This window comes from Castor canadensis, chromosome 14 (genome assembly GCF_047511655.1).
Source record: "Castor canadensis chromosome 14, mCasCan1.hap1v2, whole genome shotgun sequence".
Classification (NCBI taxonomy): Eukaryota; Metazoa; Chordata; class Mammalia; order Rodentia; family Castoridae; genus Castor; species Castor canadensis.
This window is the reverse complement of record NC_133399.1, coordinates 91,799,840-91,827,724: the sequence shown is the minus strand read 5'-3', so window position 1 is coordinate 91,827,724 and position 27,885 is coordinate 91,799,840. Positions and strand designations below refer to the sequence as shown.

The 27,885-nt window shown below is 35.8% G+C and overlaps 1 protein-coding gene across 16 annotated transcripts in view; it reads right to left on the bottom strand.

The window, feature by feature from the left end:
• The window catches only part of Nek1 (NIMA related kinase 1), a 239,241-nt gene extending 214,562 nt beyond the window's left edge, over positions 1-24,679 (bottom strand). For 15 of the 16 annotated variants that reach the window (XR_012441543.1, XR_012441544.1, XM_074054990.1 and 12 more), the window contains exons 1-10: positions 24,517-24,679; positions 24,085-24,209; positions 17,399-17,549; positions 16,962-17,058; positions 13,562-13,659; positions 7,617-7,700; positions 4,585-4,652; positions 4,387-4,473; positions 3,044-3,098; positions 644-844 (exon numbers count right to left, since the gene is read on the bottom strand). Coding sequence is in view for 14 of the 16 variants with exons in the window: in XM_074054990.1 (XP_073911091.1) it covers positions 644-844; positions 3,044-3,098; positions 4,387-4,473; positions 4,585-4,652; positions 7,617-7,700; positions 13,562-13,659; positions 16,962-17,058; positions 17,399-17,515 (807 nt within the window). In the remaining 2 variants the exon portion in view is untranslated. The remainder of the gene's footprint in view (positions 1-643; positions 845-3,043; positions 3,099-4,386; positions 4,474-4,584; positions 4,653-7,616; positions 7,701-13,561; positions 13,660-16,961; positions 17,059-17,398; positions 17,550-24,084; positions 24,210-24,516) is intronic. The other variant, XM_074055000.1, reaches the window with a different exon arrangement.
• Between the last annotated feature and the right edge of the window lie 3,206 nt (positions 24,680-27,885).

The following is a 27,885-nucleotide window of genomic DNA, read 5'->3' as shown; positions in this document are numbered from 1 at the left end:
ATTATGAACTAATTTTAGTGTTTAATATATATTGAATATTTTGAACACTCATACGTTAGACATTAAGCACTTTATGTGCATTACCACTTTTTTTGTGGTAATGGGGTTTGAACTCAGGGCTTCATCCTCACTAGGCAGGTGCATTACCACTTGAGCCAGTCTTGGACAGAAATCATCTTACTTATGCCTCCTGTCCAGCTAGAATCACAGGTGTGTGCCATCACACTCAGCTTGTTTGTTGAGATGGAGTGTTGCTACCTTTTTGCCTGAGTTGTCCTTGAACCAGGATCTTCCTAATATCTGCCTCCCAAATAGCTGGAATTACAGGCATGAGCCACTGTGTTCAGCTGCATTAGCACTTTTAATTCTCATAACTATCTCATAATATAGATACATTTATAATTCCAAAGTTTAGAGTGAGGAAAGTAAAGCACAGAAAGTAGTTTTACAGGTAGAAATACAAGGGACAGAGGAAAAGCAAAAGGGAACAATTATGTGAGATAGAAAGTAAAGTGACAACAACACAGTTTGAAAAGATCATATCTCCAAGGTTCTGATGTGCTTGACCCAAAAATGGAGGGCATGTCTTAATGAAGCACTACAAGCTATTGTTTAATTTTAATGATAACATTATAAAACATACCTGAGGCGAGAGAAACTTTTCAATGCGTTTAGCTATAAAACCTTTCTCCAATATGGAGTTCACTGATGGTCTATCCCTAGGATTTCTTTTGAATAACTGAGAGACCAAACTGCGGAGATCATAAGAATAATGCAAAGACACAGGTGGAAAAGATCCAGATATTATCTTCAGTACCAGGTTTTTCATATTGCCAGCTTCAAACTAAAATCCAGAAAATAAATTAAACACACAGAAATTGAATCTGAGAATATCAGCAAAAAAAAAAATAGTTCTTTTCCTATTAACATAGAAGTACAACCCTCTTCCAAATGTGTAATTAGCACATGCTCTCTACAGCAAACTTTCCTTGGTTATCTACAAATGTATTTTAAACAAAACATTAGTCCTTAAAAAATAAAGTGTTGTAATTTACTATAAGAGTAATTTTTACTTATTCAACATGCGGGGAGATGAGATATAGGTATTAATTAAAGATTTTATAAACAATAATAATAAATCAAGATAGTTAAGATTATTGCCTTAGATGCAGCAAAATTAGGGCCAAAGAACCACAAAGTGGGGGAAAAAAAAACAACCTAGTGGTCTGCATTTAAGACATGGCTTTCTGTCCCTCTATTATAATGAATAAGAAATTAACTATAGAACTAAAAGCATTTGGGCAAAACATAATAAAGAAAATTACTAACTACTTTACTCTTGGGTAGTGCTCACTATTATTACTTTTGTGAGTGTGATGCTCCCCAAAGCTCTGGAGTCAACAATGTGGTAAACACTGGAATACAAGTCACAGCAGTGAGAATGTATGTTTTAGGAGTAAGCACAATATAAACTGTCATGTAAAAAGAATATAAAGGTGGGGTAGTTTAAAAGCTAAAGATTTCATGAAAGAGGGCAAAATTAAGCTTTGCTGTATCTGCTAAAATAGCAGGACAGTTATATAATGATGATAAATTCTTAATATACACATAAAGAAAACAAAGCAAACTATACTCCTGTGTATCAATTACAAGAGTTCTACTAAATGTTACTCTTTCCTAGAACATTTTAAACACATCATGCAGTTTATAAAAATTTAGAAAAAACTCAATCTTATAGAAATATCTGTGCACTGAAAAGGAACCCTAAATGCATAAAAGATATGACTCTTACTCTTTTACTCCAGTGAACTTTCCTTTACCGATCAGCCCATAAACCCTTATAAATAAAGGTTGGTGAATTATTTAGTTTCATGTGTCCACTTAATAGTAACCAATTCTAAGGTCAGGCATTATGCCTGTAATCCCAGCACTCAGGAGGCTAAGGAAGGAGAATCCGGAATTTGAGGCCAGGCTGGGCTACAGACAAAACAGTAACCAATTCCAAAATTCACAGGCAATAATGGCAAGATCAGTGAAAGACTTACTCAAACATGGTTTAAACCTAAAAGGCCTTACAAAAAAACTGACCAATTCCTTTAAATACAAATATACCTGATAACTAGATATATCAGCAGTCTCTGCTTTTTTCCTTAAAAAGGAAAAAGAAGACTGGTGGAGTAGCTCAAGTGGTAGAGGGCCTGCTTAGCAAGCAAGAAGCCCTGAGTTCAAATCTCAGCACCACAAAAAAAAAAAAAGAAAAAGAAAGTCTAAGGCAAAACAGTACAAATGTATAAAGCTATTAAAAACAAAAATAGACATGAAATACCTTATACAATATAAAGTTTTGGGAAGAAAAAACAAAAGTCACTTTGACAAGTTAACCTATGATAAAACACAGAGGGAAACAACAAGTAGTATATTTAGTCATTACTAGTTAGAAGAACTGCCCAGGCTACACAGAGAGTTCCAAGTCAATGGGCTACCTAGCTCAGACCCTGTCTTAAAAAAAGAAAAAAGAAAGAAAGGAAGAATAAAGAAAAAGGTACAAACTATAAATACTCTAAATTAAGGGGTTTTTTTTAATTTAAAAAAATTCCTTGATGAGTACATTGAAAGTTAAAGAACTTTGCTCAATTACAAACTCAATAATTTTCTTTTTGAGACAAAGTCTTGACATGGCCTTGAATTTGAGATCCTCCTACCTCAGCCTCCTGAGTACTTGGGATTACAGGTATGTACCACCACACCCAACTTAATTTGGGTGTTTTGAAAGAACATGCTAAAATGAAACCAATGTAAAACTGTAAGTTAAAACATCAAATCCATAGTAAATGAAACCATGTTAAGAAGAGTGTAAAATTTGGTTCTTACATCTAAAATAATTTTTCAGAAAAAAGTATGAAATATACAGTAAATATATTACGGATAAATCAACTTAGATTTGTACTTCAGACACAGAAAATTAAAAATGAACTTAGAGAAAATTCCTAGTCCATGAGGGTCATCTGAAAGATGACACAAGTAAAAAGCATCTTCTACTTACTGCATGTTTAAGTGTACACATCTCATAAAGGACACACCCCAGAGCCCAAATGTCACTAGAGAAGACAAAAATGAGAAATTTCTTCTGAGCATCAGAATGTACTTTACATTTTTTCACTTAAAGCAAACATAAGGAGCATGGAAATGTGTTGGAATATATGCTCATATAACACTTTCTTTAAAACTTAAAATTTTATTTGGAGGCTACTTAAAAAGCTGGACATCGATCTACCATTTGATCCAGCAATACCACTCTTGGGGATATACCCAAAAGACTGTTACTCCAGAGGCACCTGCACATTCATGTTTATTGCAGCACTATTCACAATAGCCAAGTTATGGAAACAGCCAAGATGCCCCAGCACTGACGAATGGATTAAGAAAATGTGGTATCTATACACAATGGAATTTTATGCAGCCATGAAGAAGAACGAAATGTTATCATTCGCTGGTAAATGGATGGAATTGGAGAACATCATTCTGAGTGAGGTTAGCCTGGCTCAAAAAACCAAAAATCGTATGTTGTCCCTCATATGTGGACATTAGATCAAGGGCAAACACAACAAGGGGATTGGACTATGAGCACATGATAAAAGCGAGAGCACACAAGGGAGGGGTGAGGATAGGTAAGACACCTAAAAAACTAGCTAGCATTTGTTGCCCTTAATGCAGAGAAACTAAAGCAGATACCTTAAAGCAACTGAGGCCAATAGGAAAAGGGGAACAGGTACTAGAGAAAAGGTTAGATCAAAAAGAATTAACCTAGAAGGTAACACCCACGCACAGGAAATCAATGTGAGTCAATGCCCTGTATAGCTATCCTTATCTCAACCAGCAAAAACCCTTGTTCCTTCCTATTATTGCTTATTCTCTCTCTACAACAAAATTAGAAATAAGGGCAAAATAGTTTCTGCTGGGTATTGGTGGGGGGAGAGGGAGGGGGCGGAGTGGGTGGTAAGGGAGGGGGTGGGAGCAGGGGGGAGAAATGAACCAAGCCTTGTATGCACATATGAATAATAAAAGAAAAATGAGAAAAAAAAAAAAAACTTAAAATTTTAACCATCACTAAATGACAAAGGCAGCTGTCCCAGATGAGAACGATAATGATTGCCTAAGCATTTCATTAAAGAAATTTAAAATTTAAAAGAGTGATATAAAATGTTTTCATATATGTTCTAGTTATTTTGCAAAATTTATACTGCTTTATTCAATTATTTGCAAAATACTGTGATCTTTAAAAATACTACAAAAGGAATATATTGTTTTAATTACCATGAAAAATATTAATTTGCTAACATTAAATCTGAAAGAACTATATCATATAATGAATATCATTTTAAATACCTTTTATTATTATAAGGTTTGTTTTCACAGATTTCAGGTGACAAGTAGTATGGGGTCCCTATGCAAGTTCGAGCCAACTCTACAGTACTAGAACAGAAACAACAAAATTATCAGAGAAGCTTAAGATATGTAAATTATGACATATATATCATAATGGATTGATACATATGAAAACAAACTTTAAAATTGGTATGTTACCTATTAAGAACTCTAGCAATTCCAAAATCTCCAAGTTGTACTGTCCCATCTTTGGTTAGAAATATGTTCTGTAAAAGATAGAAGAAAATTCCAGAAATAGCCAGTTTGGTTCACTGTATGATTCAACAATATTTTTCCCATTACAAATATTGCTGGCTGGAAGCATGGCTCAAGTTTTAGAGCACCTGACTAGCAAGTACGAGGCCTTGAGTTCAAAACTCAGTACTTCAAAAACAAACAAAAAAATAATGCTGGAATAACTGGATTTCCACATGCAAAAGAATAAATGTCTTCTATCTCATACCATGTACAAAAATTAACTCAAAATGGATTCTAAATTTGAATTTAAGAACTAATACTATGAATTAAGAACTAATACTATGAATTTAAGAACTAATACTATGTTTCCAGAGGAAAACATGGAAGCAAATTTTTATAATCTTAGGTAAGCAACAGTCTCTTAGATATGACATCAAGAGCACAAGCAAACAAAATAAACTGAACTCATCAAAACTAAAAACTTTTGTGCCTCTAAGACACCATCAAGAAAAGAGCAGGTCAGACACTGGTGGCTCACACTGGCAATCCTAGCTACTCAGGAAGCAGAGACCAGGAGGATAGAGGATCAAAGCCAGCAAATAGTTTTTGAGACCCTATCTCAGAAAAAAAAAAAAAAAAAAAAAACCACAAAAAACTCCAACACAAAACAGGACTGGCAGAGTGGCTCAAGTGGTAGAGTGCCTGCCTCGTAAGCATGAGGCCCTGAGATTAAACCCCATTACCAACAAAAGAAAATGGACAGACAACCAAAGAATGGGAGAAAATATTTACCTATCACATATTTGAAAAGAGACTTGTATCCAGAAAAAAAAACTCTTACAACTCATCAACAAAAAGACAAATAATCAAAGTTTAAAATAGGCAAAAGAACATATTATATGAGCTCCATTTAAATGAAATGTCTAGAATACAAATACAGAGAGCTAGAAAGTTAAATTAGTGGCTGCCAGGGTCTAGGAGGAGAATGAGTGTGTGTGCTACTAGGTATAGACAGTTTCTCTTTGAAGGAATAACTGTTCTGGAATTATAGACTGGTAACAATTTCACAACAGTGAATATGCTAAAAAGCATTAAAGTGTACACTTAAAATACATCTCAATTAAAATTTTAGAAAGATCAATCTGCAACTACCTATGCCTACCCCTCCCCCACAGAAAAAGCCTGCCTATAATCCTAACTAGCCTAAATATAACAAGTTAATCTTAAAGTTACCTGACTTTAAGATCATAAATACAGAGCTCCAGTGCTGCTAGGAATATAGCAAGCCAGGATACTGTGGTAAATGGGAACTAAACTCTGTATCAGTCATAAGACTTCTACCATTTACCACATGCTCAATGCCAAGATGACAGTGGGACTGACTGAGATGGAGTAAGATGAAGTGAAATGGGAGTCAGTGATAAAGGACGGGAGTTAGGAGAGATAGATTAGGAAGATCCCACAAAGGTCCCCTTCTTCCACCATTCATCCTGAGGCTATTAGGCTACACAAGAACCTACAAGGCTAAGGAGTGAAGAAGACAGACAAATGGTCTTGATATGAAAAATTAAAGGCCCTCTGTAATCTCCGTTCTGGGGAGTGAGAGGACCCAAGTGAAGCAAGCAGCTCTAAAACCTCTATGCAAAGATCTGAGCTGGGGACGTGGGTGTGGCTCAGTCACAAAATGCACTTGCTCAGCTAGCAAGCTAGAGGCCCTGAGTTCACCCCCCAAACATCATGAAAAGAAAAAAAAAAAGTGAGACTCCATCTTATTAAACAAGCCAGGAGTGGTGGTTCACTTCTTTAATCTCAGTTACATGAGAGGCATAGGTAGAAGGATCATAGTCTAAGGCTGGCCCAGGCAAGAAGCATGAGAGCACCTGCTTGGCAAGTGGTATGCCCTGAGTACAAACCCCAATCCTGACAAAAAAAGAAAAAAGAGAAATACAGATATACTAGAAAACAAATTATTTTTCTTAGAAAAACACAGTCATTGCAATTATTAAAAAAGTGAGTAGATGGATAAGCACTGGTTTACAGAAAATTTAAAAGGGATTTAGAGGCTGGAAGTACAGCTCAGTGGCAGAGTACTTGCCTAGAATGCTCAAGGTGTTGGGTTTGGTCCCTGGCACCATTAAAAAAAAAAAAAAGAAGAAGAAGAAAGAAAGAAAGAAAAAGAGAAAAAGGGATTTTAGTTACTTGGGGGGCAGGAATTCAATTAGAGTTGAGGAACTCACCTAATACATGACAGTGAAAGATAAGAAAAATATGAAAGAACAAAGAAGACACTTGAAGTGCTAGATTAAGAAGCTCTAAGTATGTCTAAAAGAAAACCCAGACCATGAAAGTGGTAACAGAGAACAAATATTTGAAAACATAATGTTAAGTATTTTATAGAACATTTCCAGAGAAAACACACATGCTCATATAAAAATGCACAGCAGGATGAACAAAAACTGAGTCTCACCAACACACAACACTGTGAAATGGCAGAACAATGGGAATAAAGAAAATATTCCAGGCAAAAGAAACAAGGCTAAGAAGTCATAATGGCTTTAAATTCGTGAACAGCAACATTAGATGCCAGAAGATTAATTGAGCAATAGCTTAAAAATTCGAAATTCAAAATTCTGTAGGAAAACAATTTTCTACCCAGAACCTTATAACCAAATTATCATTTAAAAAAAGGAATGGAATAAGGCCATCTTCAGACATGCAAAGTCATAAAAGAGGTACCTTCTACACATCCATATTTAAATTTGTTCTGTCACAGGGAGGAGGTAAATCAAAACAGGAGGACACGAAAAGTAAGCAGGAGATCTAACACAGGGCACAGATGTAGAGGGTTTCCAGGATTTGACTGAAGGGGAAGGGTGAAGGCAGAAGACAGACAATTCCATGTATACCAGGCTAGGCTAATAGTCTGTGGACCAAGACAATACAATCTCCATGTCTTGTCTACTTTTAAGTTATCAGTGACAGAATGAACATACCTGTGATTTTATGTCTCGATGAAGAATTTTTCTATCATGTACGTGTTTCAAGGCCAAACATATTTGTACAAACCAATCCAAAATCTAAGGAGAAAAATCAGATTAAAAAATTTCAGGCTGTAACTCTTTTTCTTTTTCTTTTTTTTTTTGACATTACTGGAGTTTGAACTCAGGGCCTCACGCTTGCTTAGCAAGCGCTCTACTGACTGAGCTACTCTGCCAGCCCTACAATTCTATTTTGTAGATGCTAACATTAAGTAGATGACAAATACAACTGACAAATACAATGTGCAGAACACCCACTAAATCTGAAATGTCAGTTACTACTAAAATATTTTAAGTCGAAATAAGAACAGAAAGAAACTGGAAGAGTGAAAAATATAACCTGCATTTTGCAACAGCATGGCATGGATGACTTCTTTGTTTTGAATTTTTTCCTGCATTTTATTCGATATAAATAAAATCACAGGAAGAAAAGAATCAGGTTAGAAATTTGGAAGACATCTCTGACTTATTCCTCTCCCCACCTTTATCACCCTTTTTGGAGATGACCATTTGAAAGTAAAACACTTCATTTCTATCTCACTCCTAACACCTAAATAATTCCAAATAGATGGCATTTTTAAACATAAAAAGATTAAGTCATAAAATGATAAAATATAGCTTCATTTTTTATAATCTTTGATTAAGGCAGGACTTTCAAAACATGACACACAAAAATCAAAAGTCATAAGATAAAGACAAAGCGGACTACATAAAACTTAAACATCTCTGAATGGTAAAATACATAATCAAGTTTAGTAGTTGAGAAAATACTGCAACATAACCAATGGACCGCTAATTCTCTAATATGCAAAAGTTCTTCCATATCACTAGGAAAAATATTGGCAATCAAAATAACAAGTAGATGAAGACTGGAAGGGCAAATGACAAAAGAGAAAAATGCCAATAAACATGCAAAATGCAAACTTCTTTTCAAATTAAAAATAACTGAATGTATAATTTTAATTTGAATTGAAATAATAGACAGTCTAGAACAGAATTTGGGGAAATAAGTCCTCTCATGCCCCATATGTAATAAGGTTAATTGTAGACATTTGGCAAAATATGTATAAATTTTAGTTCATATAGCATTTAAAGCAGCAATTGCAATTTCAAATTTATTCCACAGACCTAGTATCAGAATTCTAAAATATGTGTATAAGCACATTTGTTGTAGCACTATTGGTCAGACTAAAAAACATAAACTACCTAAATGGGAATTGATTAACTATATTGTGATAGCACTATACTAGAAATATTACACGGTCATCAAAAAGAATGATGCAGTTGTATGTATAGTGCTTATATGCGGTTAATTGAACAAAGTTATGTAATAGTATGCACAGTATTAAACTTTTTAAAAAGTGTATGTTTGTATCACAGACCTGAACTCCATATAATTGTATATTAGTGAGTGTATGCTTGACGGGGGAGTGGAGAAGGAAAGAAGGAACAGGGAAGTAAACCAAAGGATAGGTACCAACTAGTAAACAGGTTTACCTCAGGGAAGCGGACTGGCAGAAGATGGAATAAAAACTAACAAGTTTTACCTATTATCCTTCTCTTCGGTATTTTTTTTTAAAGAACAAAGGTATCTAAAGTTAATTTTAAAATATTTTTCCTTATGAAAAATCCTCAGTTCAGTTTTATAGATGTTTACTGAGAAACACATAATTTTAAAAGTTCCTTTCCATATCCACATAAGGTATATGAAGTAGAAAAATAAAACTGCTTTCTGACTTCAAATTTCATACAGCGGTAGAAATATAATCACAAATACCTATAATGAAATGCCTACTTTATAAAAGAGATCTGTACTCAGCCAGGGAGGGGGTCAGGAAAAGTATAAAAAGAAGATGAAAAAGCTTAGATGAGTCCTACTGCTATGGCATCTACCACCAGAAATAACCTCATCTTAGAAATCACCATGCCTATTGGCAGAGTGGCTCAAGTGATAGAGTCTGCATAGCAAATGGGAGACCCTGAGTTCAAACCCCCGTACTGCCAAAAAAAAAAAAAAAATCACCATGCCTTATTTCCCACATAGGTCCTTCCATGAATACATTTCCCAATCTTTTACTCTTTAATTTGACAAAAATGCATTCAGCCCAACAATGTACCAGATTATGTACAGTAATCAGTAAAGAAAAAAAGAAATGAAAGCACTCAGAGCAGGGTGTATGACCCATGCCTAGAATCCAGGCACTAAAGAGGCTGAGGCAAGACAATGGAGTTCAAGGCAGGCCTCAGCTATGCTGAGAGTTCAAAGCCAGTCTGGGCTACAGAACAAGACCATCTCTAGAAAGAAGAAAAACAAAATCATAGATTAAGGGTTAGCATATTTATGTCTTTATCTTGTGACTATTCTGTAAAGGATAAGAGAGTAAATAGTTTTAAACTTTGCAGGCTATATGGTATCTGTCTCAACTCAACTTTTTTATTGTAGTACAAAAGCAATCATACTTTATATGCAAGCAAGTAAGTTTAGCTGTGCTCTAATAAAACTTTATTTACAAAGACAGTGAGCTGAATTTGGCTGCGAGACCACGCTTACTGGTGACTATTATCAAAGACCATTAAGAGAGATGAATGGAGAAGAGGGGAGGGGGAAGGGGGGGAAGAGAGGACCAAATATATATAAACAAAAAATATATATATATATTTTTAAAAAGAGATGAATAAGAAAACCAGTAATTCCAGAGAGTTAATGCTATAAGTCTTGAGAAAGCATAGAGGAATGCAAACTTCTCCTGGAGATAATAAACAAAGCTGAACAGAAGAGGTGTAAGTAGAGGAGGAAGGCATAGCTTGATCAGATCTGAGTAGTCTTATGGCTGGCTGTATTCCCAGTCTTTCTGTCTATCTTATTTCAGACTCATACTATGTTAGGGCTTGAGTACATAGATGGAAAACACCTTAAGTTGTAATACTGATTCTAATTTCTCCTTTTTACTTAATGTACACATTAGTTCCATATTAATACTTACAAAACATTATTTGTAAAACAGCATTCACTTGCACAAAAGAATTTTAAATTCAAATATTATGTTGTGCCAGCCCAAACACCATCTAGTAATTATCACATGATTATCTAAATAAGTTTTATGTGTACATATTATTTTCAGTACTGTAGATTGCCTCAGAGCACTAAAACTACTATATTCCACTCTTTCTACTCCTAAACTTGTATTTCTTTATGCAATAAAATGTGTGAGGATTCTGCTAAAATACAATCAGTTTTGGTAAGTTGATTCATTAATTTTCCTTTTTGCAGTTCTGGAATCTGAACTCAGGGCTGGTCAGGTTGCTATGCTTGTTATTCAAACTGTCATTATTTTTCCCCTTTGTCTCTCTCTTGCTCTTCATACTGGAGAGACCAAGGTTAACACTCTTAACTCTTCAATTAAGCCAGGCAGCCTTTGCCCACTTCTCTCTGACCAATGAAGAGTAAACTTGTCAACCAAGACATACAGCTTCAAAGAAGTGGCAGCAGTAAACTGGGAGAACCACATCCAGCACCTATTGTAGGACATGAGTTTTGTCACATATTCAAGCTGAGTCCATGAACTCCCCTTTAAAAAGCATACATTTTCTCTCAGAAGTGAAACAACAGAGCTTTGTGTGATTCGCTCTCCCTGTCATCTTCCTTGATGAATAAACCTTATTTCCCCTCTCTCAAAACTCTGCTCTCATTATCTGTGAATTGACATTGAGGCCAGGGGACAGGCTTTGCGGCAACACTACCCATGGCCTCCTGCATAACTGGTACCTCAGGCACACACTATTTGGTCTCATTAATTAATTTTTTTGTGCATATGGCTTCTAACCATGATCCTCTCAATCTCCACATCTGGGTGGAGAGAGACATCTTGCCCAGCCTTATTCATTATTTTTCAAAAAGCCTGAGCGACTGTTACTTAGTGGAAAAACCTGAAATTGGCTTTCTCTTTAATAGAATGGTAAACTGATCTTAGCTTCTAACAAGAAGTAAACTTATTTATTATTTATATTCTGTGTAATCTTCTCAGAGAGCTGATATTTCATATCCACCAGCATAATTTTCTCTGCTTTGGGTTGATTTTGTCATTTATTCTTCCTATTTTTTTGTTGGTGTTGTTTTAGCAGTGCTAAGATTTGAACTCAGAGACTTGCACTATGTAGGCAAGCACTCTACCACTTGAGCCATATCCCTAGCTCTCTTTTCTTTTTAACAGGTAAAGTCTCATGCTTTTTTCTAGGCTGGTCTTGAATCAAGATACTCCCACCTCTGCTTCCCAAGTAGCTGCAATTAGAGGCGTGTACCACCACGACCGACCCCATTTATTAGTTTTTGAGTGAAGATTCCTTACCTATGAGAGCTAAGGATCCTTATAATTTATATTAATATCATCTATATTTATCTTAAACTATTTTGTCACCTAGATTAAACAGATAACCAAACACTATTTGTCTTCCCAAGATCAGATCCTAAATTTATAAAAATGAAAAAATTACAATTTCAGAATACTTCTTACTACAGATATTATTTAGCTCAACACTACTAAAAGTGTCTACAAGACTTACCAAATCAGAAAAGATGCTCTATCTTCCCCATGCCAAGTTCTTGTAGATAAAATGCTATATATTAATATATTTCAGGAAACTTACAGAAAAGTCCACAAGATTTCTCTCTTACATGCCCTACTCCGGTAGAGAATTTTGCTCTATTATTAGTTACCACAATAAATGAACCATAGCCTTCCAGTCTCATTATCAAACAGGCCTTCTTTGTTTGTGTTCCAGAAAGCTTCTATAAAGGACTATCAGAAGAACAATCAGCTGCTGATTCTTCAGAAAACAGGCTCAGGTACAGGCTTCTGAGCTGACACAGCTAATATGTGACAATGGATTGAGTTGGGATTTCTGAGACTTTTTAGTTCAGAAGCTGGCATATATCACCAATGCAAACTATTTGACCTATGACCCAGCAGAGTGACTAGGAATGTAAGAAATGAATTAAAAGAAATCTAATTGTGCATACTTTTTTGGAAATTGATTGGTACAATTTTTAATGCTCTATATTTGATGAGTACATGAGGAATTCCTTTCTCTTTAAGCTATTACTAGTATTTAATTCTGATTATGTTTTTACAGATTTAGAAAGGTATTTTACTCTCATTGGTATGTCCAAAATTTAGAAACAAATAGTTTTACTTTTCAGGACAATATTGCTATTTTCATGAATTCATTAAGAATCTATACTCCTTTTTTAGCAGAATATAATTGAAAAAGATGTATTGTACAACAAAGGCCATGCTTGGAGTATCTTATTTAAGATGGTTTTTTAAGCCCACTACTAAAAAATACACATGGAACCAATCCCTAAATAGTATCACCAGGAAAGTGGCCAGGTACTTGACATACCCAGTATCATCAGTGGAAGCTCACTTCCTAGCAACCAGGGACCTTGGCAAATTAGGAGACCTCCAAGAAATTCACCCAAATTTACGGATATTACAGGTAAAAGCTGGTGAAGAATGAATTGGGCTTGGTTTCCTGGCCGTGGGATAGAATGAAAAGTAGTAGTCTTTAAAAATCCAATCCAATGTTAGGCACTGGTGGCTCAAGCCTATAATCCTAGCTACTCAGGAGGAAGAAATCAGAAGGACTGCAGTTTGAGGTCAGCCCAGGCAACTAGTCCTATCTGGAAAATATCCAACACAGCATATTACAGACTAGACATGGGGAACTGACCAAAGGTTATAGCTACTTCAACAGAAATGCTACTAAGATATTGGACATAATATTAGTCTGCACTAGTAATTACAACTAGCATTGGTAGTTAAACTGCACAAATATATAAATAATCAAACTGAGTTACTTCTTTACAATGTGATAGGAATCAAACTCTTAAGCTAACTTACCTGGTCCTCTTGAAACAAAATGCCTTTCTGAGCATTTATTCGTTTAAACAGATCCCCTCCTTCACAGTAATCCATCACTATGTAGAGAGAGCCATTTTCTACAAAATATGAACATTACATTCCATTTTTAAAAAGGTGTATCAATAGCATAGCTAAGCTAAAGGTACTTAAAGGTTCACTAAAAAGCAGCAGATAAATAAAAAAAGCAGAACTACAGTCAAGAGAATTAAGAGTATAAAATCAAGGTACACTGGTTATACAGATTGTACAATGTGACCTCTGTTATTAATGATTTTTCTACCAATAATACATGATGTTCACACAGATCTTAACATCTCTAGAATATAGACAAAATGCAGACATAAATTTGGTTTCATTTAATAGATACACTTCCTTAAACATTTCATGTAAAATCATGTTTTTTAACCAATTGGTCAGAAATGGGTTATTTTAGTTTCCAACTAACCATTAATTTTGTTTGGTTTTATCCACTTGAATCAGTTATTTCTTAAACAAATACAATAATAAATGCTCTGATGAACTCTTTGAACTCAACAGTAAATAGAACAGTTTCTACCCCCATGAAACATTGTTTTGATCTCTTTTAAAAATTATAATTGATGAACAAACATGAAGATGAGGCAATGCTCTATTCATCTTTGTATCTTGATCTTCAGGGCTGGGGGTGTGGCTCAAGTGGTAGAGCACCTACCTAGCAAGAACAAGTTCAACTCCCAGTACTGCCAAAAGGAAAAAATCCAATATATCCTGATCTTCAGACAAAGGCACTTCTATGCCTCTTCCCATGCACAGAAAAGACTAGAAAAACACTTTTATGTTTTTCTACTTTTTTTTCTTTTGTACTGTGTTTGAATTCAGGGTCTTATACTTGGTAAGTAAGTACTCTGCCACTTGAGCCAAGCTCCCAGCCCTTTTTGCTTTAGTTCCTTTTTTTTTCTGGCAGTACTGGGGTTTGAACTCAGGGCCTCATGCTTGCTAGGCAGGCACTCTGACCACTTGAGGGGTTGGGTTTTTTTTGTTTTGTTTTTTTTAATGAGGGTTGTTTTTGAGATATGGTCTCATGAACTATTTGCCCGGGGCTGGTTTCATCTGCGATTCTCCTGTTCTCTCCCTCCCGAGTAGCCAGGATTACAGATGTGAGCCACCGGTGCCCAGCTGCTTTAGTTATTTTTTGAACAGGGTTTCTTGTTTTTGCCCATCCCAGCTTCCTGAGCAGCTGGAATGACAGACTTGTACTACCATAACAAGTGTATTGGTTGAGATGTGGGGTCTCTTAACTTTTTTGCCTGGGCTAGCGTCAAACTGTGATCCTCCTGATCGCCACTTCCCGAGTAGCTGGGATTATGAGCTGAGCCATTATACCTGGCTAGCAAAACACTTTTAAGCATTCTTTCCACCCAAACTTCTTTACATGTAAGGAAGATATCACTTATATTTACTGAACCACTACTTATTAGTAAGTCTATCACAACTCAAAGAAGAATTTTCCCACTTCTTACCATCTGCGACATGGCCTTTTTGTGTGGGGGTGAGGGTGGCGGAACAGATCTGGTGATTGAATCCAGGACCTCACACAAGCTAGGCAAGCATTTTGCCACTTGAGCGACCCCTCAGCTCTTTTGGTTGTATTTTGTTTTTGCAATAGAGTCTCACTAACTTTTCCCAGGCCAGTCAAAAGTGCAATCCTCTTGCCCCCTCCTCCCAAGTAGCTGGGATTACAGGCCTGCACCACCATGCCATGCTCTATGGTCTTATTTCTAGTAATAATTGTTTCATATACTTTGTGGTGGTGTTCTTCTTGGTCCTCACATCCTGGTTTTTTGTTTTGTTTTTTTGCAGTATTGGGGACTGAACCCAGGGCCTGTGCATGCTAGGCAAAAATCTACCAGTTGAGCCACAATACCAGTTGTCATATCCTCTTTTGATTTACTGCATGTAACACACCATTAGGATTGGGAACTTATGATTAAGCTAATTGTGAATCTGCATGACTGACTGAAATGGAATAATCATCCAAATATACACATGAGAAATAACATGAAAACACCCTGAAAACTGGATAATTCACTACTATTTATAATATAGACATTATATATAACATACGTTATATATGTTACCATTTATGTAGCACAAGAATCAAAAGGTGGCCAGGCGCCAGAGGTTCACACCTGTAAATCCTAGCTACTCAACAGAGATCAGGAGGGTGGAGGTTTAAAGCCAGACCCGGGGAAAGAGTTCCCAAGACCCTATCCTGAAAAATACCCATCACAAAAAAGGGCTGGTGGAGTGGCTTAAGCAGTAAGAGCACCTGTCTAGCAAGCATGAGGTCCTGAGTTCAAACCCCAGTGCCACCAAAAAGTTAAAAAGAAACAAAAAGAAAAAATTACATATAGTATACTATCATTTAGGTATGCTTATTAACATCTAGATTATTTCTGAGAAGAAACATAAGACAGGTGCAACAGTTGTTAATTCAAGAAAGAAACAAAGGTCTTCAAAGATGGGAACAGAAGATTAACTTTTATTGTTCTTTAACATTTTGATTTTGTACCACATGCAATAAGGAGCTGAGGCAGGTGTGGTGGCTCCATTTGTGGCCAATGGAGCAGAAGTCTTGCAGATCTGGACTTGAAACTGAATCTGAACTGAGAACAGTCTTGGGGAATGAGCCCTCAATTTGTAGAACCTGACACTATCTCTAGGTCTTCTGTAAGTCTTCTGTATTGAATGTGGTGTAAGAGCAGAGGAAAAAAAAAGAAAGCACTTTGTTTTTCCTAACACAATATTCGTCACATAGGCATAGAAAACATAGTAAAGAATAAACACTGAATTGTTAAAAATGCTTATCACTCTATAGTGGGAATAAGGTTGGATATACAGGAACCAAGACCTTTGCTTGTAGTGATGTATGTCTGGTTTTTTTGCATATTTATAATAAACACACATTCCTTTTCAATCAAATAATATACCTCAATATACTTCAATATTACAATAGCAAGAGATAAAGGAATATACTAATGTGAAGAGTACTTTCTAAAGATCACAACATTTTCTCAGTGATAGTGGTGGCAGTATTTAAAAGTTTAGTTTTAAAATATGTTAATTACTGTCATGCTTTCTCCAAATTCTTTTACTTACTCCACTGCTTGTTTTTAAGCAAACATTAATTACAAAAAGCTAGTATTAAAGTAGATGGGGATAGTGTGGTGTCACTATTATCCTAGAATCAAGCTAGAATTTATATACATATGTATTGAAACAAAAATAACCCTTTTTTTTCTGAGAATACATTATCAAGATAATCCTGTACAAGGAAAATATCCAAATGCTATCAGTGGTTTAGGACTTAATTTGATTTCTCTTGAGATAAATTTCTGACCTTCAAACGATTCTCTATACTGGACAATATTTGGATGCTTCATGTTTGCCAACACTGCGACTTCTCTCCTTGATTCTTCCCTTTCTTTACTAGACATCTTAAATAAGAGGAAAAAAGAAAATTAATATGCTAAATCATCAGTAAGAAAGTTAAAAGTCCCCCACTAAGAGTGACTAAAAGTAATGGTACTAATACAGCTAAATCAACAAAATATAGGAAATTAGAAAGAATGAATTGATCGTAACTAAAAACATGTTAAGATATCCAACCTAGATTAAGTTACAAAACTATATATACATATATATGCTGAAGTTAGTAGTATTCTTGGATTATGCCAGTCTTTCATGTTAAATGTGCCATATTTTTTAGGCACTCTAACAAAGAGCCCTATCATGACGAAATTATTACCAGTGTAATGAAATTAAAAAGATACTTACTCTTGAGATATTAATTTCCTTGATAACATATTGTTTGCCATCCTCTGTAGATTCAACAAGAACAGCTTTTCCAAATGAGCCTTCTCCAATCTTTTGTAATCTAACATACTTCTCCATGGTTCTTTTTTCTAAGGCATTTTTGTGGGTGATGCTAGACATTCAAAAAAAAGTATAATAGTTAATAGAGATAAAGTAAGACTCATATAGCAATTCTAATTCCTTAGTAACCTGCTAACTTTAACAAAAAAGTATACTTAACATTTTTAACAGAAACTTTGAATAAATAAACTTTACCTCAATTTTACTCATGCAACCTATTTTTATAACTAAAATCAAACAGTGTCATTTCTATTTTATAAGAATGCTTTGGAACAACAAATTCTACATATGCTTAAAATATATGTAGAGAAAGGCAAACATTTTCCTACATGAATTAATTAATAGCACTACTTTATCATCTCTAAATGCAAGTTTAAGCCACGCACTGATGACTCATGCCTGCAATATACCAAGATTGGGAAGATAACAGTTCAAGTCCAGCCCAGGCAAAGAGTTTTCAAGACCCCAGCTCAACTAATAGCAGGGCATGGTGATGCATATACTTCCCAAGCTACTGTGGGACATGTAAAATAGAAGACAGTAGTTCAGGCCTGGCTGGGGGAAAAGTGAGACTCTATCTCCAAAATAACCAGAGCAAAAAGAGCTGAAGGTGGGGCTTAAGTGGTAGAGCACCTGCCTAGCAAACACAAAGCCCTGAGTTCAAACCCTAGTACTACCCAAAAAAGGTCATTAGTAGCAATGGTAATTCCTACTACTTCCTAGGAGAAGCCAAAGTACAATACAGTAGGTAGTACAAGCTCTAAAAAAACACACATCTCTGTGTGTATGTGTGTGTGAGACAGAGATAGAAAGAGAGAGAAAAGAGACAGAAAGTACATTATAAAAATAATAATCTGCATAGCCTATTGGCAAGAGCATCTTTAACATGAATTCACTGTTAATCTGAAACGAACAAATGTTTAATTCATTTTTTTCTATTTTCTTTCATACCAAGCAGGTTTCAAATATATGATTCCATTCTAGGAGAAAATGAACTTGTCAGGCAAATATTTTTAAATACCTGTGATAGTTCACATTTCTCTTTGTAAATTTGAAATGATATCCCCATTTCATCCATCAATACTAAATTTAATTTTATTTTGCTCTAGAAAAACAAAGATTCAACCTCCATAAATTATCAAATTCATATTACAGGCCTGCAAAACTAAAAGGTAGAATCCTTTTTGTTGGAAAATTGATGGGATAGTTATGCCTTATGAAATTTTGTAAGAACCTTTCTCTACATTAGAAAACATTATAATCATGTTCCATTTTAAATTTTCTACAGGGAACAGAATGCTTTTAGCAACTTTAAGAGAAACAAGAAATGAAATATTATCACTGCACCACAGTATCATCACTGAGTAAAGGAGGAAGTCATTCCAAACATATTAAGTCCAATTTGTGTCAGCTGGCATAATATAATGGCTATCTGGGAACCAGCCAAAATTTAATGATTTCTCCCGGACATGAAAGTTCATATATTATACTACCATGCTACTCAGGAAAATAAAAAATTTAAAAAAACAAAACAAGATAAGCTCATCTTAGAAAACTAAATTTCATGAAATAAATTACATTAAATAATAACCACATAATGAGATTATTTCACAACCATCACCATTATTCTACAGACCTTTTGCCAAGAGAGGAAAACCAAAATTGTCAACTTGGCCCACCCTCAAAATTTAGTTGCCAATCCCTTTCTAGGGATTACACTAGTAAGATGGAAACTCTAAGAGTTCCTAGTATCTCATTCTACTGTCAACCACAACACTGAGCCTTGTGGTTCTGACTAACTCAGTAAGGCAGAAGAGACTCTGCTGCCCCTGATATTGAAGAAAGAGGACTCAAATTGCCATTAAAAAAAAGGCCAAGCACTGACACCTTTCCAAACAATGAAAGACTTGGGGTAGGTGTGGGGATGTAGTTCAATGGTTAAGTTTGCCTAGCATGCATGAGACCCTGGTTTGGATCCCTCATACTACAAAAGAATTGTGGTAGGTGGGCTTCAGAACAATCAACAAGCTCTTCTTTTCTTAGGTAATGTACATCAGAGGAAGTAAAAGGGAAAACATGAAAAAAATAGGTTACTTTCAATGTCTTGCAACACACTTACTACTGAGCTACTTATTTCATAGTAGTGAGATTTCTGAATTAAATTATAATCCAAGAAAATTTTCCAAACCAAATCAAATTAAAGATAAACTGTACCATTGCCATTCAACTCCATCACAACATGTAACTGAAGGAACTTAAGAGTCCTGTTCTGGTTTCATTATTGCAATAAGCTAAATTATAAATAAACATTTATCTTTTCTATGCCTGAGCTTCCAACTCAAATGAAAACCACAATACCAACTTGACTCATAAGGTCTCCAACAGTTATTACAATCAATCTTTTTACTGATATTCAAGCGATTCATAAAAATCTGACTTTTTTTTTTATATTTGAGCTTCCCAGTTACATTACATCAAAAAAAAAAAAAGATAAATTCAGCATGAAGAGAAGAGTCCAGCTACACAGCTACTTTTCTAGGCTTTGGTTTCTTATCTAAAAACACTAAAGATTTAAACATAATGCAATCTTAAGTGCCTTACCAGTTCTGAACATCTATAATTCAAGGAATAAATAAGAGTAGATTAGAAAATAAAAAATTTCAACAGTGTTTAGAATCATACTATTATTTACAAAGGGTAGGAATGATGGAGATATATGGTCAAAGCCTTTTCATTTAAAAAAATTAAAGGAAGTCACAATAGTTTCTTTAATTGAATTCTTTTAAAAGTGAAAAATAAACAGCAACTTTATAAATTTACCTCTAATCCTTCCTCAAAATGAACTAAGATGACTTTAAAAGGATCAAAAACCCAGATCAGGAGAAGGCAACAGTAAAATTTTGGAATCTGGGCAAACACAAAGACAAGCAACAACTGACTTAGGAAACTAAAGAAGCTGCACTCTAAGCCAGCAGTGGGAAGTAAGTCAGAACCAAGTCAATTCCAGCCACAAACTAGCTGAATAACTGGAAGCATCAGGTGCATCTAAAGTGCGACTAACACTATACTAAATAAGATCAGTTGGAAGACTCTGTAAGAATCAGTCAATCTTAAAATTTGCCTCCTTCATCTCTTCCATCTTGGCAGAAGCGTGAAGATAGCTCTAGAATGGGAACACCAGGCACAGATGAGAATGGAAACATCACCGACGATCTGGGAGATTAAATGAAAGGCTTCATAATAAATGGTGAAACTCCATTTTGACCATGATGGTACAATTAGTATTAGGACATTCCACTTCCAAAAACAATTTAAAACTTAAGTAAATATATAAAACGACAAGAATTGAGGGTCTAAAATCACTGAGAGATAAGAACTTATTCAAAGCAGCCTTTTTCCCTGTAGTCAAAACATGGTAGAATGGTCTTTATAATCATAGAGTGGGTAGCTTAAGTATGCCACAAAATCAAAATGCCTTAATTTGACTATACAAAAGTTACACATTTTTGTAACAATTAATTCCTACATATTCATAGGAAGAAAACAGAAAATTGAACACAGAAAACAAAATAATTCCTACATATTCATTGGACAAAACAGGAAAGTGAACACAGAAAACAAAAAAGTGAATGAACGCTATGAAGTTAAAAAGACAAATGGAGCCAGGTGCCAGTGGCTCATGCCTGTAATCCTAGCTACTTGGGAGGCTGAGATTGAGAGGATGAAGTCTGCAAGATCCCATTTCAATGGAAAAAAGCTGGGCATGACAGTGCACACCTGTCAGCCCAGCAACGGCTGGGATTGTTGTACTATTTTGGAGGGAACTAGAAGGAAACAATATTGTGGTACATAAATCTGTACAAATACTAAAGAAAAGAATTTGGCAATTATCTACCAAAACTATAAATGTATAGCTACTTTGATCTAGCAATTCTCTTTCTAGGAATTAATGCTAAAAATATTTCCAAATGTATTGAAAATGATGCACTTTCTGCAGCCCTGTGTCTAGTTGCACGATTAAAATATCCATAAGCAGTGAAAGAAGCAGCCCTTATATGGATATAGATTAATTTCTAAGTAGGTATTAGATTTTATTAAAGGATCAGAGTATACAGTAGTCTTCCCTTAACCATGGAGTCATGTCTCAAGACCCTCAGTAGACGCTTGAAATCACAGATTGTGCCAAATCCTGTATATAATACTGTTTTCTCCTAAACATACATACTGAAAATAAAGTTTAATTCATAATTTAGGCACAGTAAGAAATTAGTAATAAAATAGAACAATTATAACAATATACTGTAATAAAAGTTATGTGCTCTCTTTCTCAAAATATCTTATTCTACTATTACCTTTTCACTTGAAGGAAGCTCTTTACAGCTTTTCTTTGGTATATCCAAATTGCAAGCATCATTACTCTTGCACTTTGGGCCAGTAAGAAAAATAAGGATTACCTGAACACAGCACTGTATAATGTGACAATCTGATAACCTATAAGGCTATATTAAGCCTGACAGGCAGGTAGTGTATAAGGAGTGTGAGTATGCAGTACCCACATGGATTCATGCCCCAGGCAGGACAGCTCCAAGATTTCATCATGCTACTCAGAATGGCATGTAATTGAAAATTTATGAATTTCTGGAATTTTCCATTTGATATTTTCAGACCACAGCTGACTGTGGGTAACTGAAACTGTACATAAGGTGAGACTACTGTATTATTATATGTGTAGTAAAAGGAAATACATGTGTGTATATGTCGTTATTTATATATGCATAATAAATATGTGCTTCTATAATACTTCTGGAAGGACACACAATAAACTGGTAATATTGATTGCCTCCTGGGAAGAAAACTGAACAGTTGAGAAGATTTTTTTTGAACGTTCTGAATTCTAAAACATGAATATATTATTTGAAATAATATATGAAATTAAAATTTATAAATACTGACATAAGTAGTATGGACACTAGCTAAATATCAATTTCTCCTATTTAAATCCTTGAACAGAATATGAAGCCCTAAGTTCAAACACCAATACCCCCCTCAAAAAAATTCTTGAACAGGGCAGGGGATATAGCTCATGCACTAGGCCCTGCTTTAGATTCCCAGTACAAAAAAGAAAAAGAAAAAAAAAACCTTGAATGATTGCTCCTTGACATTTAAGTTTTTCTATGGCATCTCTTCAAGTATGTAAACTATGTTCCAGAAAAAAATATCTAAGCCTTTAGTCAAACTAAATATGTTCCTGCTGATTTTTCTAAGAATTTTTTTAAAGTCACAAATAAGCAATGTTAGACATAATATTGTGTACCACATATGAAAAACATTAGTACATCAATGAAAAACTGTATCCCAACAATCTGGAATGCATGCTGATAGGCACTAAGCCTTTATCAGCTGTTTCAGATATTGGATAAGACAGGTGGTCCTGATGGAGAACATTAGTAAACAGCAACAAATTTCAAGAAGTCTCTTGGGACTGTCTGCAGCTACAATCCATACATACAATTCTCCCAAAATAGTCAATTTATCTTCTGAGAAAGGAAAATTCCTTCCTTACTTTTCCTCACTGGAAAAAAGTAGAAAGCAAAAGTAGTACAACTACCAGACTTTTTTCAAGAATACATATTTTTTCTTCTCATAAGCCTAAACGACACTCAAGAGGGCTATAGTAGAAACTGACAACATGTAAATAAAAATTTCATATTCATGAAAAGGTATCATGTTCATGACTTAGACTAAAAGGCAGACAGTAAAATGTAGTAGGAATACAATGCAATGTATTATTAACATGACCTCAAAAGAACTCCTTCAGATTCCAGAACCTACACTAAGTTACTGAAAGACTTCTGTACAAAAACCTGCTTTCCCACAAAATAGTCTCCTTACTTTTCACTTAGAATAGGCAATTTTCAATTGAACTAGCTAGAGCTGTAGATCCTCTAACACCAGACAAATCTAACCTAGAAAGAATTTTTTCTCTCCACATTTGGTTCCCCCCATCATCTCTACAATACTGCTGCACCACAATAAAAAGCCATTATTAGGTTGGGTTGGCTACTACTTTTAGTGTTTCATCAAACATTTCTAATATAATATACCCAAGGAGTTAAATAAAAAACTTCTGTTTCTTGGAGCAGGTCCTACATGAGAGAATAAAATATAGACCTGCATGAAAAAATTGTGGGGGTAAGGAGTATACAGCATATGCACAGTATGCAGGAGGCCATGGGTACATACACAAGTTAAGAACTTTTAAAGTAGTTTAAATTTTAATGGTATTCATTTTCTCCTGACTAAGATATAATTTAGGATCAAAGACTTTTAATATAAGCAATTTAAGTGACTGTTTATCCATACTAAGTTTTTTATTATCTTAATTGCATTATCATTCTAGTTTTTAAAATAATGCCTAAGGATTGCTTTGAGACACATACAGTTCCTTAGGGACTGAGAGCACGGTATTTTCCCTGCAAACACTTCAGGTATCTATGAAATCTCTATATAAGCAAATCTAAACAGGTCTCATTTCCAGTATGATTTCACTCTTTTGCATGTCATTGCTTCCCCCAAGTGCAACTCACCTCAATGACAACGGGACTTTAGTAGGAATAACGGAGATGATCAATAAGCACCGGTCTAGATGTGGCGGTCTTCCTACAAGACTTCATAAGGCAGAGGCACCGCAGTGCATTTTGAAAATGACATCCTGGAAGAGAAACCAAATCTGTCTATAGCCAGTAGCAGCTCACAGCCCACCTGGGAGGGGGCACTGGGACTCCCACACTTGACACCCGTCTTTGGGAACACCTCAGTCTTGACTCCGTCCCGCGTGGTGTAACTCCCGCGAGACGGGTCCACCCTGCCCGGACGAAACAAACAAACTGGTTTCCGACCCCCTTGGAAACAGCGGGCGGCAACAGCAGTGCCTCCGTTACCGCCTCTCCAACTTCAGCGGTCGTTGCTAGTGGCCTCCGCAAGGTGCGGAAGGGCGGCATTTGGGATTGGGAGGATACCTGACTGCCACGTCCTCCTGCCTCGTCACAGTGGCTCTAGACTTCAGGATATGGAGACAACTGCACAACACTCCAGGGCAAAGAGTCCACACCCGACAGCCCCCAAACCCTGGAGCTAATGCAATGAAAGGGGGAGCGGCTGGCGCGTCACCGGCGCTGGCGTGTGACGTCAACGCGCGGGAGCTAGCGCGTAGCAGAGGGGCGGGGGGAGGAGCCGGGGCGGGGCGGGGGAGGAGCCGGGGCGGGGCGGGGGAGGAGCCGGGGTGGAGCTAAAGCAAGCCGGAGCTGGGCTGCAGGCTGGGGTATGCACGAAGGAAAGGGGATCTGCATGGGAAGCTCTCGCCTGTAATCCTAGCCACTTGGGAAGCGACACCCCCATCTCCAAAATAACCAGAACAAAACAGACTGGAGGTGGGGCTCAAGTAATAGAGCGCCTGCTTTTCAAACATGAAGCAATGTTTCAAATCCCAGTCCCAACCAAAAAAGAAGAGGTAAGGGGGTGTGAGAAGATGAAAGAAACTGAAGCAGAGGAGTGTAAAACTAGAACGAATACGAAAGGATGAGAGGGAGAATTCACTCATGGAAGCTGATTCAGAATAAAGCTTGTTATAAAATTTTCCCACACCCAGTGCACAGAGAAAGGCAATTTTTTTTTTTAATTTGAGGGATGCTATTAACCTAAGGATGCTCCCCCACTTTTAAAAAGTACTTTTGCTTTAAAAACAAAGTCTTTCCCTAACATATTTTGGATGATTAAAGCAAGGAAGTATTTTTGTCTTGAAATTAAAAAAAAAGCTATAATGGGTTTTCTACACTTTCACATCTACTGTGTATATAAATTACTAGTATACTGAGAGGCTTCACAGTGTACCTTTCTTCACCACAGGACTTCAAAAGATGGGAACAGATTCTCCTGAAATCAAATGTAATGTGGCCCTCCTCAGCAATCTAGTAACCTACAAAGTTACCTTACCTAGAGTAACCTCAAGATACTGGAATCCAAACTTGAAGTTGAAGGGTAGTGGCTTGTGTGCCATCTTAGGTGCTCTGTGACTTGTACCTGTATATGTTCAAAGTAGCCACAGTAGAAAGAACCTACAGACTGCCCGGAACCTGGGAGGTGGAATGATTCAAATCTTTATGACAAAGAAATGCTTTTTCTTTCCCCCACACCACACACTCAAGACAACTTCTCCGGGTTCTCCTAACAGCCTTTGGTTTCAAGATGCTTATAAGAAATAACTTTACTCCTAGCGTGGAAATTGAAAGTTTTTGGCTTCTTGGCCAGAAGATGGCACTGCAAGTCACCCAAGCTGTGACACTGGAGAAAATGTCTTGGTTTATCTCCTCAACCTCCATGCAGTTACAAAAGACCTATTTTCCTCATTCTTTTACTGCTAGCCCAACTGCTTCCTCCCAGCAAGTAAGAATTTTGGTGTCTGAATGCATAATAACTCTTGTTGTGCCCACATCCCTTTGTACAGCAAAATGACATGAAAACACTGCCAATTACTATTCTAAGTGAATTCATTTTTGCTGCTTGCAGGAGGAATGGCTAGTCAGATATGTCTTTAGGATCTTATCATAAACTGTTGGTGGGAATATAAACTACTGTCTTCTAAAAAAAAAAAAAAAACTTGCTAACAGTATGCCTATCCTTTGACTTAGTAGTTCTACTTCTAGGAGCAATAGGACCAAGATGTACAAACAAGGATAACTGTTAGTTTACAACCATAAAACCTAGAAAAAATATGTCTAACAGTAAGGAATTGACTAAATAAATTACAATAGATTCAAGCAATAGAATATTCTAAAGCCATTACAAATGGCAAGCAGGATCTATTTTTACTGACATGAAAAGATGTTCTTGACACATTATTGAGTAAACAAAGCAGTTACTCTACTAGCTAGGAGAATTACTGGATGATTTCCCTTTCTGGTTTATATACTTCCATACAGTTTAATGAGTTTGCTTCTTTCTCCTTAAATATTTTATTATATTTTTCTTTTAAACAAAAGCAGCTTTTTCTATGGGCAATAAACCAATATACAAAAGTAAACCTGTCAAGTCTCCATCCCTAGAGCTCACCTCTGTGCAAACTCCTCCATGAAATCAATGTTAGCAGTTTCACAAGTATAATTTACATTTCTAAGTTCATATTGGGGTTGTAGCATACACATTATTTTGCAAATTGCATTTTTACTTAATAGTGTATCATAAACATCTTCCCAGAGATCAACCATACCCCACTCAGTAAAAAGAGATTGTTTCCAATGCTAATGTTATTTATAAGGGATAGATTTCTAAAACTCGATTTACCGAATCAGAACGTATGCATACTTTTTCACTTTCATAAATACTCCTATGCTTTGGATAAATATTGTTGGGTAACAAACCACCCTGAAACTAGTGGACTAAGTGAACAAAATATTTATTATTGCTCACATTTTGTGAACAGGAAATTAGGGAGGGTTCTGATGGGTAGTTCCTTTGTTCCACATGGCTTCAACTGAGATCACTCATTGAGCTCCATTCAGCTGGTAACTGTGCTGAACTAGATAGTCCAATCTTCACTCACATCACTAGAGCCACAGTGTTCCTCCACAATCTTTACATCTATAGCTTGGATTACTCACAATACTGTGGTTTAACTGTCGTCATACATCTTACAAAGCAGTTGGTTTCAAGTAAGGACGACAGGTCTTTTTAAAAGCTCAGCCAGCAACAAGTATGGCATTACTTTTTGCTATATTCTTAGTCAAAACAAGACAAACAGCCAGGCAAAATTTAGAAGGAGGGGAAAAAAAATCAATGGCAGCCATATTTGAAAGTTATCTGTTACATTCTGGTTTACTTTCCAAGAAGTTTAATAAATTCACATTCCCATTAGCTTTGCACAAAAAAGTGCCAATTACCACGAGCACTAACCCGTGCTCTCTTCATTTTGCAAAAAAATTTGAGTTTCTTCTTGTGATTTCCTTTCATGTCATTTGCCTCTTTTCTGCTAGATTATCTTTTTGAGAAATTAATTCATAGGAAATATTCGTAAAATACAGAAATTAGTCATTTGTCATATTGTGAGACAAATATTTTTCTGCCAGTCTAATGTTTGTTTTATGGTATCTTTGGCTATACAGAAATGTATGGCCAAATTATATGTGGTCAATCCTGTCAGTTTGTTGCCCATCTTCCCAAGCAGACTTGCCTTCACCTGAAAAGTTATCCAAAAAACCTAAATTTTCTTTTGCTTTAATATCCTTAATCCATTTGGAATTTATTTTTCCTATGTAACATAGAGAAACTAGCTTTGCATTTTTTTGGAGGAAATTATGTCAGAAATAGTTTTTAAAGGTATCATTAGTTATTAA